We start from the raw sequence: 13,221 nt of genomic DNA on the forward strand, positions 1-13,221 counted from the left end.
TTGCCAGAATTCCTATCTCCATCCCAGTGCTGGTGAAGACAAAGATAAAACCAGACTACAGCTTCTATGATAGCTATCACAGTAAACTGTATAAACTGATGCATCAATGAATATAACTCAACAAGTAATGCTCAATCAAAGAGTCAACTTACTTTGGGAGGAAACGGATTTTGGGAGGAAATGGACATATTGATAGATTCCTCTGCTTTGAACTGCTTGCAGAACTTGCCTGGACTATGTAACTATCGTTTGGTGCAGCGAATTGTGGTAATGCTGGCATATCTTTGCTGATGGTGTCACTAGTGATGCAATTTTTATTTACTTGCCAGCGCACCCCATGTTAATTGTGGTAGTGCTGACATATCTTTGCTGATGGTGTCACCAGTGATGCAATTTTTCCCAAGGAGCCGTCAATTGGCTTGGTGTCGTGGCATTTCTGTATCCTCCTCCCTTCTGCTAGTGATGGTCTAAAATTTGGGGGCCAATGGCTATATGCTAGACCGGTAGTCAGTGACGGGTATGATCCAATTGCAGTGGTATCAACCTAAGACAGGAGGCTGATGCCTAAAGGTCAGTTTTCCGATGACGGGTAAGAACCATATGTTGAATTGGACAACCTACCAGGCACGGTCCTTAAGCCACATTAACCTCACTCCCCCACTGGCACCAAGGCCAAATTTGGGGGCCAACAGAGGTGAGGTAAAGAACCTCACCCCCCCACTGGTGCATAGACCTATCCACAAGTATGGCTGTATGCTGGACCGGTAGTCAGTGACGGGTATGATCCAATTGCAGTGGTATCAACCTAAGACAGGAGGCTGACGCCTAAAGGTCAGTTTTTCCCATGACGGGTAAGAACCATATGTTGAATTGCACAACCTACCAGGCACGGTCCTTAAGCCACATTGCTTCTTGTTTAATTAATCAGAAGGGGGGAGATGCTGGGAGCCATTAGCCAAGTAGGTATGACAATTTCCTTGCCAGCATACCTCATGTTGCAGTGACATTGAATGTAGGTGACCTTGCTCAAGGACCAGGGCGGATTAGGGTGTTCCCGGTTTAAGATAATCGGGTTTAGGGCGTTCCCAGTTTAGGTTCCAGGTTTAAGGTTTAAGATTATTCCTGCTGGGAATAGGGCGTATCCTGCTGCCTGAGTTCCCCTTGAGTTCTCACGGGATTCAGACAGTATTTTTTGGGAGACAGAAGCCCAGTGGAGGTGGATTTGGGCAGAGAACGTGGATTTCCCCAGAACGTGTTTGTAGACGGCTGGTGTGAGTTCGGGAATAAAGAGTTGCTGTTTGAATCTACAAGCTGTGTGGTGGCTCGTGATTGTGTGCCCAGCCAGACTGCGGCATTTGTGCCCAGCCAGACTGCGGCACCTTGGAGTATGAAATCATTTATGGAATGAGTATGGGTAGGGAAGACATTCACTAGAGGAGTTCAGGAATGTTCTGTTATTTAAGGTCCAGGAAACATAGAAGAAAAAGGAGCTGCCAGAAAGAGAAGAGGAAAATCCAGAGGGCATAGGGTATAATGGCTCACAATCCAGAAAAAGCAAATGTTTCAAGAGAATGTTAGAGTGCCAGATGCTCCTGAGGGATCCAGTAAGATGATATTTGAAACAGTGGAATTCATTGATGTCCTTTGACAGGGGCTGTGGATTAGAGAGGTCCAAAGATTGATTAGAGTAAATTCAAGACAGAAGAGGAAAAGAGGAGGAAGAACTAGAAAAATGTGTACAGAATGGAGATGGAAACTTCAAGGTTTATGTAAATGGTACCAAACAATGGGGAGGTATCTGTGGGACAATCTAGTATAGAGGGAGCATTTTCTATTTGTCTTAAGGTATGGACAATACAGTCATTTATATATTGAGGGGAATGATACAAGAGAGAAAGAAAAAATATTGATGCAGGAGAGAAAATGGGAGTTTAGAGTGATGTGTTCCTGAGCATGTGACTACTGAAGTTTTGTTTCCCCTGGCCGGAACTGTGCCATGGGTATGTGCATCTTGAATTTAGAGTAAAAGGGCACCAGTGATGAAATCTTGATCCAGGAGAACAATGTCAACTGTTTTGTGTTGGCTGGAGGTTGAGAAGTGAATCCCCTGTGAAGAGACCACTGGACTCTCAGCCTTCATATCTAATACCAAGTTTTCATTCTCTTGATTAGGATTCAAGTTCCTCTCCAAAATGGCCGATTCTTTGGAAGTCTTTTAAACAAAAAAAGAGCTTGCTAGTGCATTAGGGTACTTAGAAAAGAAGGGTCTCTTGCCAGATCTGTGGGGAAAGCAGACTAAAAAGAACTACCAGAATGAAGACTTATAAAGAGACCCTGGAGCAGTGATACTGAGCTGGGCATGGCAAAGGGACAAGGCAGAATAATATTTTTTAGAGCACATAAAGACTTCTTAGGAATTTCCAAAAATACTTATGAAATGGGGGATCCAAGATGGCAGGCCAGAGGGAGGCGGCATTCTGTGTTGCTCTGTGACCTGGGTCTCAACTAGTGGGAATACTGCTTCTCTGAGAGTGATTGAGGACCCCTCAACAGCTGCTCCCTCTCAGGAACTACAGCCCCAGTGCCCGCGTGGGGCTCCAGACTCCAGTCTACTCGCCCATGCAGGTCTCACGGGTGCCTTAGCTGGACCACTAGCATCAGCACCAGTGCAAAATTCCCAGACGCCGTTCCCATGCAGGACACTCAGCCACTACCCACGCACAGGAACTCCAGCTGCCACTCCCGTGTGGACCCCCATCTACCAAAGTGGGGATCCCCTCGTCACCTCCATATTGGGACTTGGAAGCTACTGCCATAGTCCCCTATGCACATGGTAGCCTGCCTGCACCCGCGGACATCGCCAAGGCTGTGAAGACAGCCAACAGCCACAACTCTACATGCCACAGAGCCCATCTCTGAACATGTCGCACAATGCCATCAAGCAGCTCCTGCCGACCTGACTTGACACCCCTTCACTGAAAGCAGCTGCCTCCATCTTGGGTCACCAACATCTCCATCTTTAGTTGGGGCAACTACCAGTTTGGAACACAGGATAGCCAGGTACCCATAGTTTCTAACTCCTCCCTCTCCCCAGCAGCTGCTAACCTGGCACTGTGACTGCCCAGTACAAAACAGCTGTCCGCAAAAGATGCACAGCTGTCAAGGGGCAATACATAAGACCTCCAGAGAGCAAGGTCCCATATTAGGAAGTAGAAAGGAGAGGGTGAATGAGACACATTTTAGAGACTAACATAGAGACCAGGAACTGTGAGGTCTACAGGCACTATGAGGAGATAAGACCAGGCGCCCACATCACAAAAGCAGGACCCAAAGGAGATCCTTGAGGTGCAACCTCCCATCGGGACCTGTGAGTGCCATACCCCACCTCCAGGTGCCCTGCACCCAAGTCAACCCTCATACCCTGGTAACCAACATCCTGAGGGTGGAGATACCAGCTAAGAACAGACAACTCCACCTATTGGATGAGAAGCGAAGCAAAAAAGATGCAGATCACCAACCAAAACAATCCTTGTTTTTTCCTTCAAGTTTTTATTTGTTTCCTTCTCCCTCTCTATTCTTCTGTCCTCACATCCCCAACATATGTGAAACCAAGTACTGTGCAAAGCAACTCTTAGCAAATACAAAAAAGTAGAGAGACTATCCTGTATTCTATCAGATCCTAATGGAATAAAATTAGAAATCAATGATAAAATTTAAAAAAATTACTCCAATACATGGAGATTATATAATATGCCACTGAATGAACAATGAGTTGCAGAAGACATCAAGGAGGAGATTAAAAAAATTTTAGAGGTGAATGAGAACACAGATACAACATATCGAAATCTCTGGAACAATATGAAAGCAGTTCTAAAAGGAAAGTTCATTGCATGGAATTCATTCCTTAAAAGAAGAAAAAGCCAACAAATAAATGACCTAACATTACATCTCAAAGCCCTAGAAAAAGAGGAACAAAACAACACCAAAATTAGTAGAAGACAGGAAATATTTAAAATCAGAGCTGAAATCAATGAAATTGAAACAAGAAATAATTGAAAAAAAGTCGTTTCTTTGAAAAAATAAATAAAATTCATAAATCCTTAGTCGTGCTAATGAAGAGAAGGAGAGAGAAAACTCAAACTGCTAACATACATGATGAAAAAGTAAATATCACAACAGACACTACAAAAGTACAGAAGATAATTAGAAATTATTTTGAAAACTTGTACTCCAATAAAATAGAAAATATCAAAGGCATTGACAAATTTTTAGAGTCGTATGATTTGCACAAATTGAATCATGATTTAAACAGATCAATTTCAAGCAATGAAATAGAAGATGCCATCAGAAACCTACCAACCAAGAAAAGCCCAGGACCAGAGAGATACATAGCAAAGTTTCTACAAAACCTTTAAAGAAGAACTAATACCAATATTCTTCAATTTATTCCAGGAAATAGAAAAAGAGGGAGGACTTCCATACTCATTCTATGAGGCCAATATCACCCTGATTTCCAAACAAGTTAAAGACATATCAAAAAAAAAAATTCAGACCAATATCTCTAATGAGCATAGATTCAAAAATCCTCAATAAAATTCTGGCAAATCAAATACAAAAACATATCAAAAAGATCATGCTCCACGATCAAATGGGATTCATCTGAGGGATGCAAGGTTGGTTCAACATACAAAAATCAATAAATGTAATTTATCACATCAATATACTTAAAGATAAGAATCATATGATCATCTCAATAGACGCAGAAAAAGCATCTGACAAAATACAGCACCCCTTCATGTTCAAAAAACTAGGGATAACAGGAACATATCTGAATATTTAAAAGCTATCTATTCTAAGCCCCAGGCCAACATCATTCTAAATGGAGAAAAAAATGAAGGCATTCCCTCTAAAAACTGGAACAAGACAGGATGCCCTCTTTTGCCACTTCTATTTAACATAGTATTTGAAACATTGACCAGAGCAATTAGATAGACGAAAGGAATTAAAGGGATACAGATAGGAAAAGAAGAACTCAAATTAGCACTATTTGCTGACAACACGATTCCATGCCTAGAAGACCCAAAAAAATTCCACCAGAAAACTTCTAGAACTAGTAAATGAATTCAGCAATGTAGCAGGATACAAAACCAACACACATAAATCAAAGGCATTTATGTATATCAGTGACAAAACCTCTGAAAGGGAAACAAGGAAAATTATCACATTTACAAAAGCCATTGGCATTTCTCATGGAAATAGAAAGAGCAGTCATGAAATTCATCTGGAAAAATAAGAGACCCAGAATAGCTAAAGCAATCCTCAGCAAGAAGACTGAAGCAGATAGCATCACTATACCAGACCTTAAACTATACTACAGAGTAATAGTAACAAAAACAGCATGGTATTGGCACCAAAACAGAGTTGTAGGCCAATGGTACAGAACAGAGGACACAGAGACAAACCCACATAATTAAAGTTATCTTATATTAAACAAAGGCACCAAAAACATACATTGGAGAAAAGATAGCCTCCTCAACAAATGGTGCTGGGAAATCCATAGGCAACAAAGTGAAATTAAGCCCCTATTTCTCACCATGCATAAAACTCAACTCAAAGTGGATCAAGGACCTAGGAATTAAACCAGAGACTCTGCGTCTAATAGAAGAAAAAGTAAGCCTAAATCTCCATCATGTCAGATTAGGCCCTGACCTCCTTAATAAGACTCCTATAGTGCAAGAATTAAAGCCAAAAATAAATAAATGGGATGGATTCAAACTAAAAAGCTTCTTCTCAGCAAAAGAAACAATCAGTGAAGTGCATAAAGAGCCTATGTTTTGGGAGCCAATTTTTACCACCACAAACAAACAAACAATCAAAACCAGCTTCTTTTTCACCTATGCCCTGCAGCAAAGAGCCTGTTTGCATGGAGATGGGTATTTTACCAAATTTCCCTTCCAACTCCTCCTGTTCTAATTCACAAACCATTCAGATAGAGCACTAATCTCTAAGGTATATAAAGGTATATAAAGAACTCAAAAATATGTGTAATATGAATTGTAATGCATTCTGCTGTCATATATAACAAATTAAAATCTAAAAAATGGGAACAAAAAGAAATTTGCACCATTTTGCAAGAATAAGAATCATAAAGGTTTACTCTTGAAAAAAATCCTAAACAATTAAAATGGTTTTATACTATCTTCAGCTGGAAAACTTTTTATATCCTTTATCCACTTACTTTATGGATTAATATATTATCATCAATTAATTAAGTCATTTCTATCATAATAAAATGTCATCATTAGAACTACAAAAAATACTTATGAAGGGGACTAGACTTATGCAGTTACATACAGGTAAGGTTGGGGTTATGGTTATTTGTACATTAAAACAGGAGGGTGGAAAGCTCGGAGACACTTGAGTAGCAGTCAGAAAAGGGGCTCATTTGCATACCCCACTGGGAGTGTGTTATATCAGGAAAACACAATCCAGGAGTTCCACTGTCTTCAGCATTCTCAACCCTGAGAAAAGGTCAAGAAGACAATGGAGACTAGTTATATTTAGGGCACTAGTTATATTTGATGAGTGTATTTAGCACAGAGGGGAAATTAAAAGGGTCCCATCCTGCAGAGCTCTAACCATCCAGGAAATAGCCCTAAGGTTGAAGAGTAGCTGAGCAGAGATGTTTTGTAATGCTGGTGGGAACATGTCCCAAGCTTTCTGAGAGAAACTGAAAACTGAGGAGTCATGATAAACTTGAAGTAATTGTAATCCAGGACTGCTTTCCTAGAGTAGGCTGAACAAGCTTCAAATGGGTATGAGTAGTCTTAGATTTTAATTCTCATCCAATAAAGTAGCACCTTTTTTTTTTTCAACTAACCTCTGTAAAATTCACCAATGCTTATTTTCCCAACACTACAAAACTACCATTGAGAGAATTTGATTAAAATTCAGAGTAGTCTGGATCCTAGACCCATGGTATTCCCACTACACTAACTTTCTTACACAAATAAAAAGCCAAGAATTGTACAGAATTACAGTTTAAATGAAAAACAAAGTGGCCCCAGGGTAAATACCAGAAAGTGAGTATTTGACTTTCTGTAGATTTATGCTGTTCTTAAATTGATCATGTTTCTGACCTACAAGTACAGGAAGAGCAGGGATTTGGCGAAGCAGGACAATGAAGGTGAAAGAAGAAAAACTTTTCCCCTTTTGGCCTAGCTTCCCACCTAGACAGATGCTGTTGGGGGCAGGGAAGAAGCATAATGGAAAACCCAGTGTGATGGAAGCTAACTACCTTCTTTATTGCTATAAGCCACTTTGGAACTGAAAAGGCATAACTAATTCTAGACTTACCTTTAAAAGATGGCCTTGTTTCCATTTACTCTGTTTTAACATTTTTAATTTTAGTGGCTGTAGATTTTTTTTTCCTAGAGCTTTAAAGCTCCCATACAAAAGTAATTTTATTTTTGAACTACATAATCAAGAGAAATAGAGAAGTTATGAAGTTTATACCCTGATGCTGTGAATTAGCATGCTTTTCTATAGATAACGTCTGTGTTGCATATTCAGATTTTGCCTAAGTGGAGATTTATTACACAAGATAAGAGATGATTGAATCCTTGAAGGAAGGATCTGTGTCTTTTCATCTTTGTATTTCTATTGTTGCAGGACAGTTCTCCAGGTGGCCTTGAAACAATCAAGTTCTCCTCCTCTGTCATTTGTAATTCTCAAGAACAAGTAAAAATGTTCTAAAGAACAACCTCCAGGGATGAAGAGTAACTGGCTTCAACAGAACAGACTCTAGTCCCCCATAGAGACAGGGGATCCTTCATCATTAGCCCACCATAGCATTTTGCTCCAGGGTATAAAACCCAATGTGGAGCCAGCTCAGGAGGCTAAGGCAGGAGGATCTCATTCAAACCCAGCCTCAGCAATTTAGCAAGGCCCTACGCAACTCAGTGAGACCCTGTCTCTAAAGGAAAAATAAATAAATAAATTAATTAAAAAGGCTGGAGATGTGGCTCAGTGGTTAAGTGCCCCTGGGTTCAATCCCTGGTACAAAAAAAAAAAAAAAAAAAAAAAAAAAAAAACAAGAACAAGGTGGGCTGCTTTCTGAGGTCTCTTAATTCCAGTGCAAGGGGGTCACATGCAAATGAGATACTATTCCTGGACAATTTTCCTGAGCACTGAAAAACTAGCTCCCAATGAGTTCTAGGCTTTTGTTTTCCATTGCTTCATATCTGTATTTAATAGATCTTCTACATGTAGTTAATTATGTATGTTGTGTGTCTTGTCACACAAGACACAAGCAAGTAGAAACCAGAAGCCAAAGATGCAGCAGGCTGAAGTGATAGAACTCTGTCTCCTGGTGGTTGCCATAGTGATGATCTTTGTTTTCCTCTGTGCAGTGTAGATCTTCCCTTGGGTTTGGTCATTAGTGATCTGGTTTTGCAATTGTCTAAAACAGTGCTTATTTGTTGAGTGAATATTTATGGAATGAATGAATGTTATAAAGAACCAGTCACTATGAGGCTTGCCTGTAATCCCAGCTACTCAGAAGGCTGAAGCAGGAGGATCACAAGTTTGAGGTTAGCCTGGGCATCTTAGTGAAATTCTGTCTAAAAATAAAAAGTAAAAAAGCCTGGGAACATAGGTCAGTGGTAAAACAACCCTGAGTTCAGTCCCCAGTACCACCACAAACAAACAAACAATCAAAACCAGCTTCTTTTTCACCTATGCCCTGCAGCAAAGAGCCTGTTTACATGGAGATGGGTATTTTACCAAATTTCCCTTCCAACTCCTCCTATTCTAATTCACAAACCATTCTTTAGTTAAATGATCTAGTCACAGATTTCTATCACACTGCATCTTAATTAACCTTCAGATGACAATCAGTCATCAAGGAGATTAGCCTCTACTCCATGGTTATATAGGATTATTTTTGTCATATTTTTGGTAATAAATAAAAGAGTAATGAGCAAATCATTCCTGATATGAACTAATGACTTGAAAATTATCTCATGCTTTATAGAAACTCCAATGCAAAAAAAAGTCATAAAACTAAAAATTTTGTGTGTGAGTAGGTCTGCCTGCAGCCCAGATCTTCCATCTGTTAGACGTTTTACGTAGAGAACAACTAAAACCATTGGAATCCCAAAGGCTATGCAGTTAGAAAGTTCTCTGCTTTTCAAAGGCCTGTCAGTCTACCGTTTCAGAGCCTTGAAGAGGCCTTGAAGACCTCTAAGAAATTCTCTTTATTTAGATTGTTTTTTACTCCTAAAATGGAATCTCCACTGAAATGACACATTAGTGTCAGAAAAATGAAATTTCTTTATTATGATTTATGCTGTAAACATTTTTTAAAAGTATTAAACTATACAAATTTCTCTGTAACTAGATCAATAAATATTAAAGGGAATAAATATTAAAGAATAACTGTAACTGGATGCTCTATTAGAGAATTGATTCATTCCACTTACCTTTGATTCACATGACCCTTATAAACAAAGAGCGGGCCACTAGGCTTATTGGTATATGAGATATTGCCAGATTTTTCTCTACTCCAGATTCCAAAGTGCAGCATAATTCTATATAAAATTCAACCGTGCTTTTAAAATTTTAGTTGAATCATAATCTAGTATATCTGCTTTTGGAATTAATGAGAACTATAGATGCGAGGTTAGAGTCTCGTTTCATTCTTCACTCGGCTGTTTGATTGACTCAGGATTTGTTAATAACTAGAGTGGATAATAATGTTAGAGCATCTAATCTTCAGATGAGAGTAAAAATAATTAAAATTCACTTTCATTTTATTTTAACCCAGGTGCAACATCCCTGAATCAAATCTATAAGCAATATAGCCTTTGTTACTTTCCCTCAATAATTGGGAAACATAAAAGATGATTCAATTTCAACATACCTGGGAATGAAGTCATCAGAGCATCTGTACATTTTATCTGAAAAATATCCAAAATATACAAATTAAAAGAAACTTTGGCATACATTTGCTAAATCTTCTACAGAGTGTTCTGAGGGGAGTTTAGCTTCCGTGTAATTTAACATCTTTGATCATGCCATTCAGGCCACCACTAATTGAACTAGAGATGCTATGGTTTGAATATGGTTTGATTGTCCCCTGAGGGTCCATGTTTTAAATGCTTGTTCCCCAGAATGGCAGTATTGGCAAGTGCTGTGGAACCTTTAAGAACTGGTGCCTGGGGTGGGGGGGTCCTTGGACATTAAGTATATTACCCTCAGAAGGGATTAGGTATTTTCTCAGGAACCCCTAAGTGGTTCTCAGCAGAGGGTTAATATAATAGGAGTAAGACTGGCCACTCCCTCTCTGCCTTCTGGCTGGAGCAGCTATGACTTACTTCAACCCATGCTCCTGCCATTGTTATCTGCCATGAGGTGATTTGGTCAAGAAGCAGCAATATAGAGCTTGCATTATGCTGTTTGCACTTTGAATCATCAAGACCATGAGCTAAACAAACCTGTTTTCTGTATAAAGTTAGCTGCCTCAGGCATTTCATTGTAGTGATTGAAGCTGACTACTACAAGAGATGACATTCTTCTGTTTGGGCCAATCAGATTCTATCATGGTAATATGAAATGATACAGAAGCCAGAGGCAAGGCCATTTTATGCAGAGGAAACACTAGGCAGAGAAAGCTGGAACTTCTATTCCTGCCTTCCTTGTGGCTCCTGTCCATTGTGGAACATGGACACATTTTCTGCCTTTGAATTCCATCAACACTTCTGCATCCTTCTGTTAGCTTCCTTCTTTGCCATATTGGTTTGAGTAGGCTTTTATTTGTTACCCCTCAAAAAATAATAATAATAATCCTAAGAGAAAGTCCTTTTACTATCTATCTATCTATCTATTTACCTATCTATTTTTAAAGTGTTAACATTTTTTGGCATCTGAACAGCAACATAAAAGTGATGCTAAGAAAGTAGTTCCAATCATAAATCCTTCTTATCTACATGCAAATAGTGGTAAGTACAGGTGACAGTTCTAGGGAGAAGAGACTGGGGAAAAGGTGAAACTTAACCTTTAAAATTAATCAAAACAGTAAAATAGCTTCTAAAAGAAATAGTTTTCTTTAGTCTGAAAATACAAGACTGACCAGGAATATAATATTGGACAATGAAACCATAAAAACAATTATGTGCCAAATCTCAGAAAGTAACCCACTGTTGAACCTTGAAACTTGCACATCAAAGGTCAATAATTTCTAGTTAAATATGTATTCAAAAGATATTGGAAAATACAGTTTTAAGAAATTTATTTGGTGAAGGCAATCAATTCATAATGAACATTTTTGGTAATTAAGATCAATATTGTGATTTTCATTATCCATCCATCAATAAATTTTCTTTGATTTTGAACTAGATATATAGCATGATATTTATTATATTTTAATTTCTTATTTTTTAACCTGACATTAAATAAAAGCTAAACCCTTCCAGAAGCTATTCTATAAAAATAGAGACCGATATTATCTAAGTCTATGGCAATGACCCAGAGACAGCAGTAACTTTATCTTTTAGTTTTAATATAGGAAAAACACTGAGAGTTGGTAAAGAACTAGCAATAACATTTTCAAATAATTGAGTATAAGTCACCAAGCAGCTGTGAAGATTATTTTTAGCTAGATTTAGTGCAACAATGTTGTTATCCTACAGAGGAGTTATATACTGGTAAAGTAATATTGGGGGAAGAATATATGAAAACAGTCAAATTGCCAGATGAAATGAACATGTTACATTGTGATGCGTTTGGAAGAATTCTGTGAAGGACCAAAGGAGGAAAGGTTTTGCACAGCATGTATACTAAGCTGCTATGGAACACAAAATAATGAATGTAACCCATTGGGACCTGTCAGAAATACACTTCTTCCAGCCCACAGGAAATGCCCTACCATGAACTGCATATAATAGAGGCAGTTATTTTCAACTACTTTCAGATTAGACTTGTGAATGTAAACACACACAAATGCCAGTGAAAGCCAAAGGTGATCTGAAAGATGCAATACAGTAGTTACAAGTTAATGAGCACCCAGCAAAATCAGGAAGCCTGAGATATATAAATTAATATGTCAATATTATTAGAAGGATAATAATTATACAGTAACTAACAATAATAACTAATTAGTTATTATAGACCATAAAATTGTAATGTGGAAAATAAAATATATATATATATATAGTATGTGTTGATTTCTTTCTGTGAGAAAGAAATGTTTATACTCATGCCATGAATTATTATTCAGATCTACCTATAATTAAAATTATGTACAATAACTTAGTAAAACTGTTGTCTGATGTATCATAGAACAAATTTAGGGTTAGGAATCAGAAGATACTGGATATGATACGAGCTCAGCAATACATTTGTTATGTGACAACATGCAAATTATTTAAAAATTCTGATTCTCAGCTTATTCACAAGGTAGGAATAAATCTACTCCTGTGTCATGCAGTATATTTAAAAAACAAATGAGATGATTTCTGTGAAAACATTTTACAAAATGACAAAGTTACTTGTTCATGTTACATATTCTAAATACATACCACATAACAAGCCACAATTTAATTGTGTTCAGTTGAATTGGGACATTTCCTTATTAAATGAGCTAGCTGAAAATAGGCTGATATTATTAAGATGGTATTTCAACATTGAAGTTAAAAATATTTATAAGTAAAGCTTGACCTGCAATAAAATTGTTGAAATCTCCACTTTGATAAGAGGACAGTCACCAGATGAACATTAATATGAAAGAAAATAAAGAATATATATATATAATTTGAAAATAAAATGTGAATGAAAAATATCTGAAAATAAAATAATATCCTTGCTTAATAAGGATAGGAAAAAAAAAGATAGGTAGATAGTGGAGTAAGTAAAAGTATTTCCCCAAACTAATATTTTTAAAAGATAATATGAATTCTCCAAGGAGAAGTACTTGAGTATGAATATTGGAAAGTATACTCATACAATGAGTCCCCTTGTGCCACCATGTAAAAGGGAAATATATCATAAGGAGTAAACGACACAAAAGGAAGAGGAGGCGGAAAAGGAGAAAGAGAAGGTGGAGGAGGTGGAGGAGGGGAGCAAAATCCACCACAAGAAAGTATGAGCAAAAAGCTTTGTGGGGAAAAGGGCATAGAAGTAGTTGTATAAAGAACACAATAGAAAAATGTGTGAGGCTTCTAT

At 37.9% G+C, this 13,221-nt stretch overlaps 1 protein-coding gene across 2 annotated transcripts in view; it reads right to left on the bottom strand.

Moving 5' to 3' along the window:
• Window positions 1–13,221, bottom strand: part of Trat1 (T cell receptor associated transmembrane adaptor 1) — a 46,339-nt gene that overhangs the window by 18,374 nt on the left and 14,744 nt on the right. For both annotated transcript variants that reach the window (XM_027943238.3, XM_027943237.3), the window contains exon 3: window positions 9,923–9,959. In XM_027943238.3, coding sequence (XP_027799039.2) covers window positions 9,923–9,959 — 37 coding nt within the window. The remainder of the gene's footprint in view (window positions 1–9,922; window positions 9,960–13,221) is intronic.

This window comes from Marmota flaviventris, chromosome 8 (genome assembly GCF_047511675.1).
Source record: "Marmota flaviventris isolate mMarFla1 chromosome 8, mMarFla1.hap1, whole genome shotgun sequence".
Taxonomy (NCBI): Eukaryota; Metazoa; Chordata; class Mammalia; order Rodentia; family Sciuridae; genus Marmota; species Marmota flaviventris.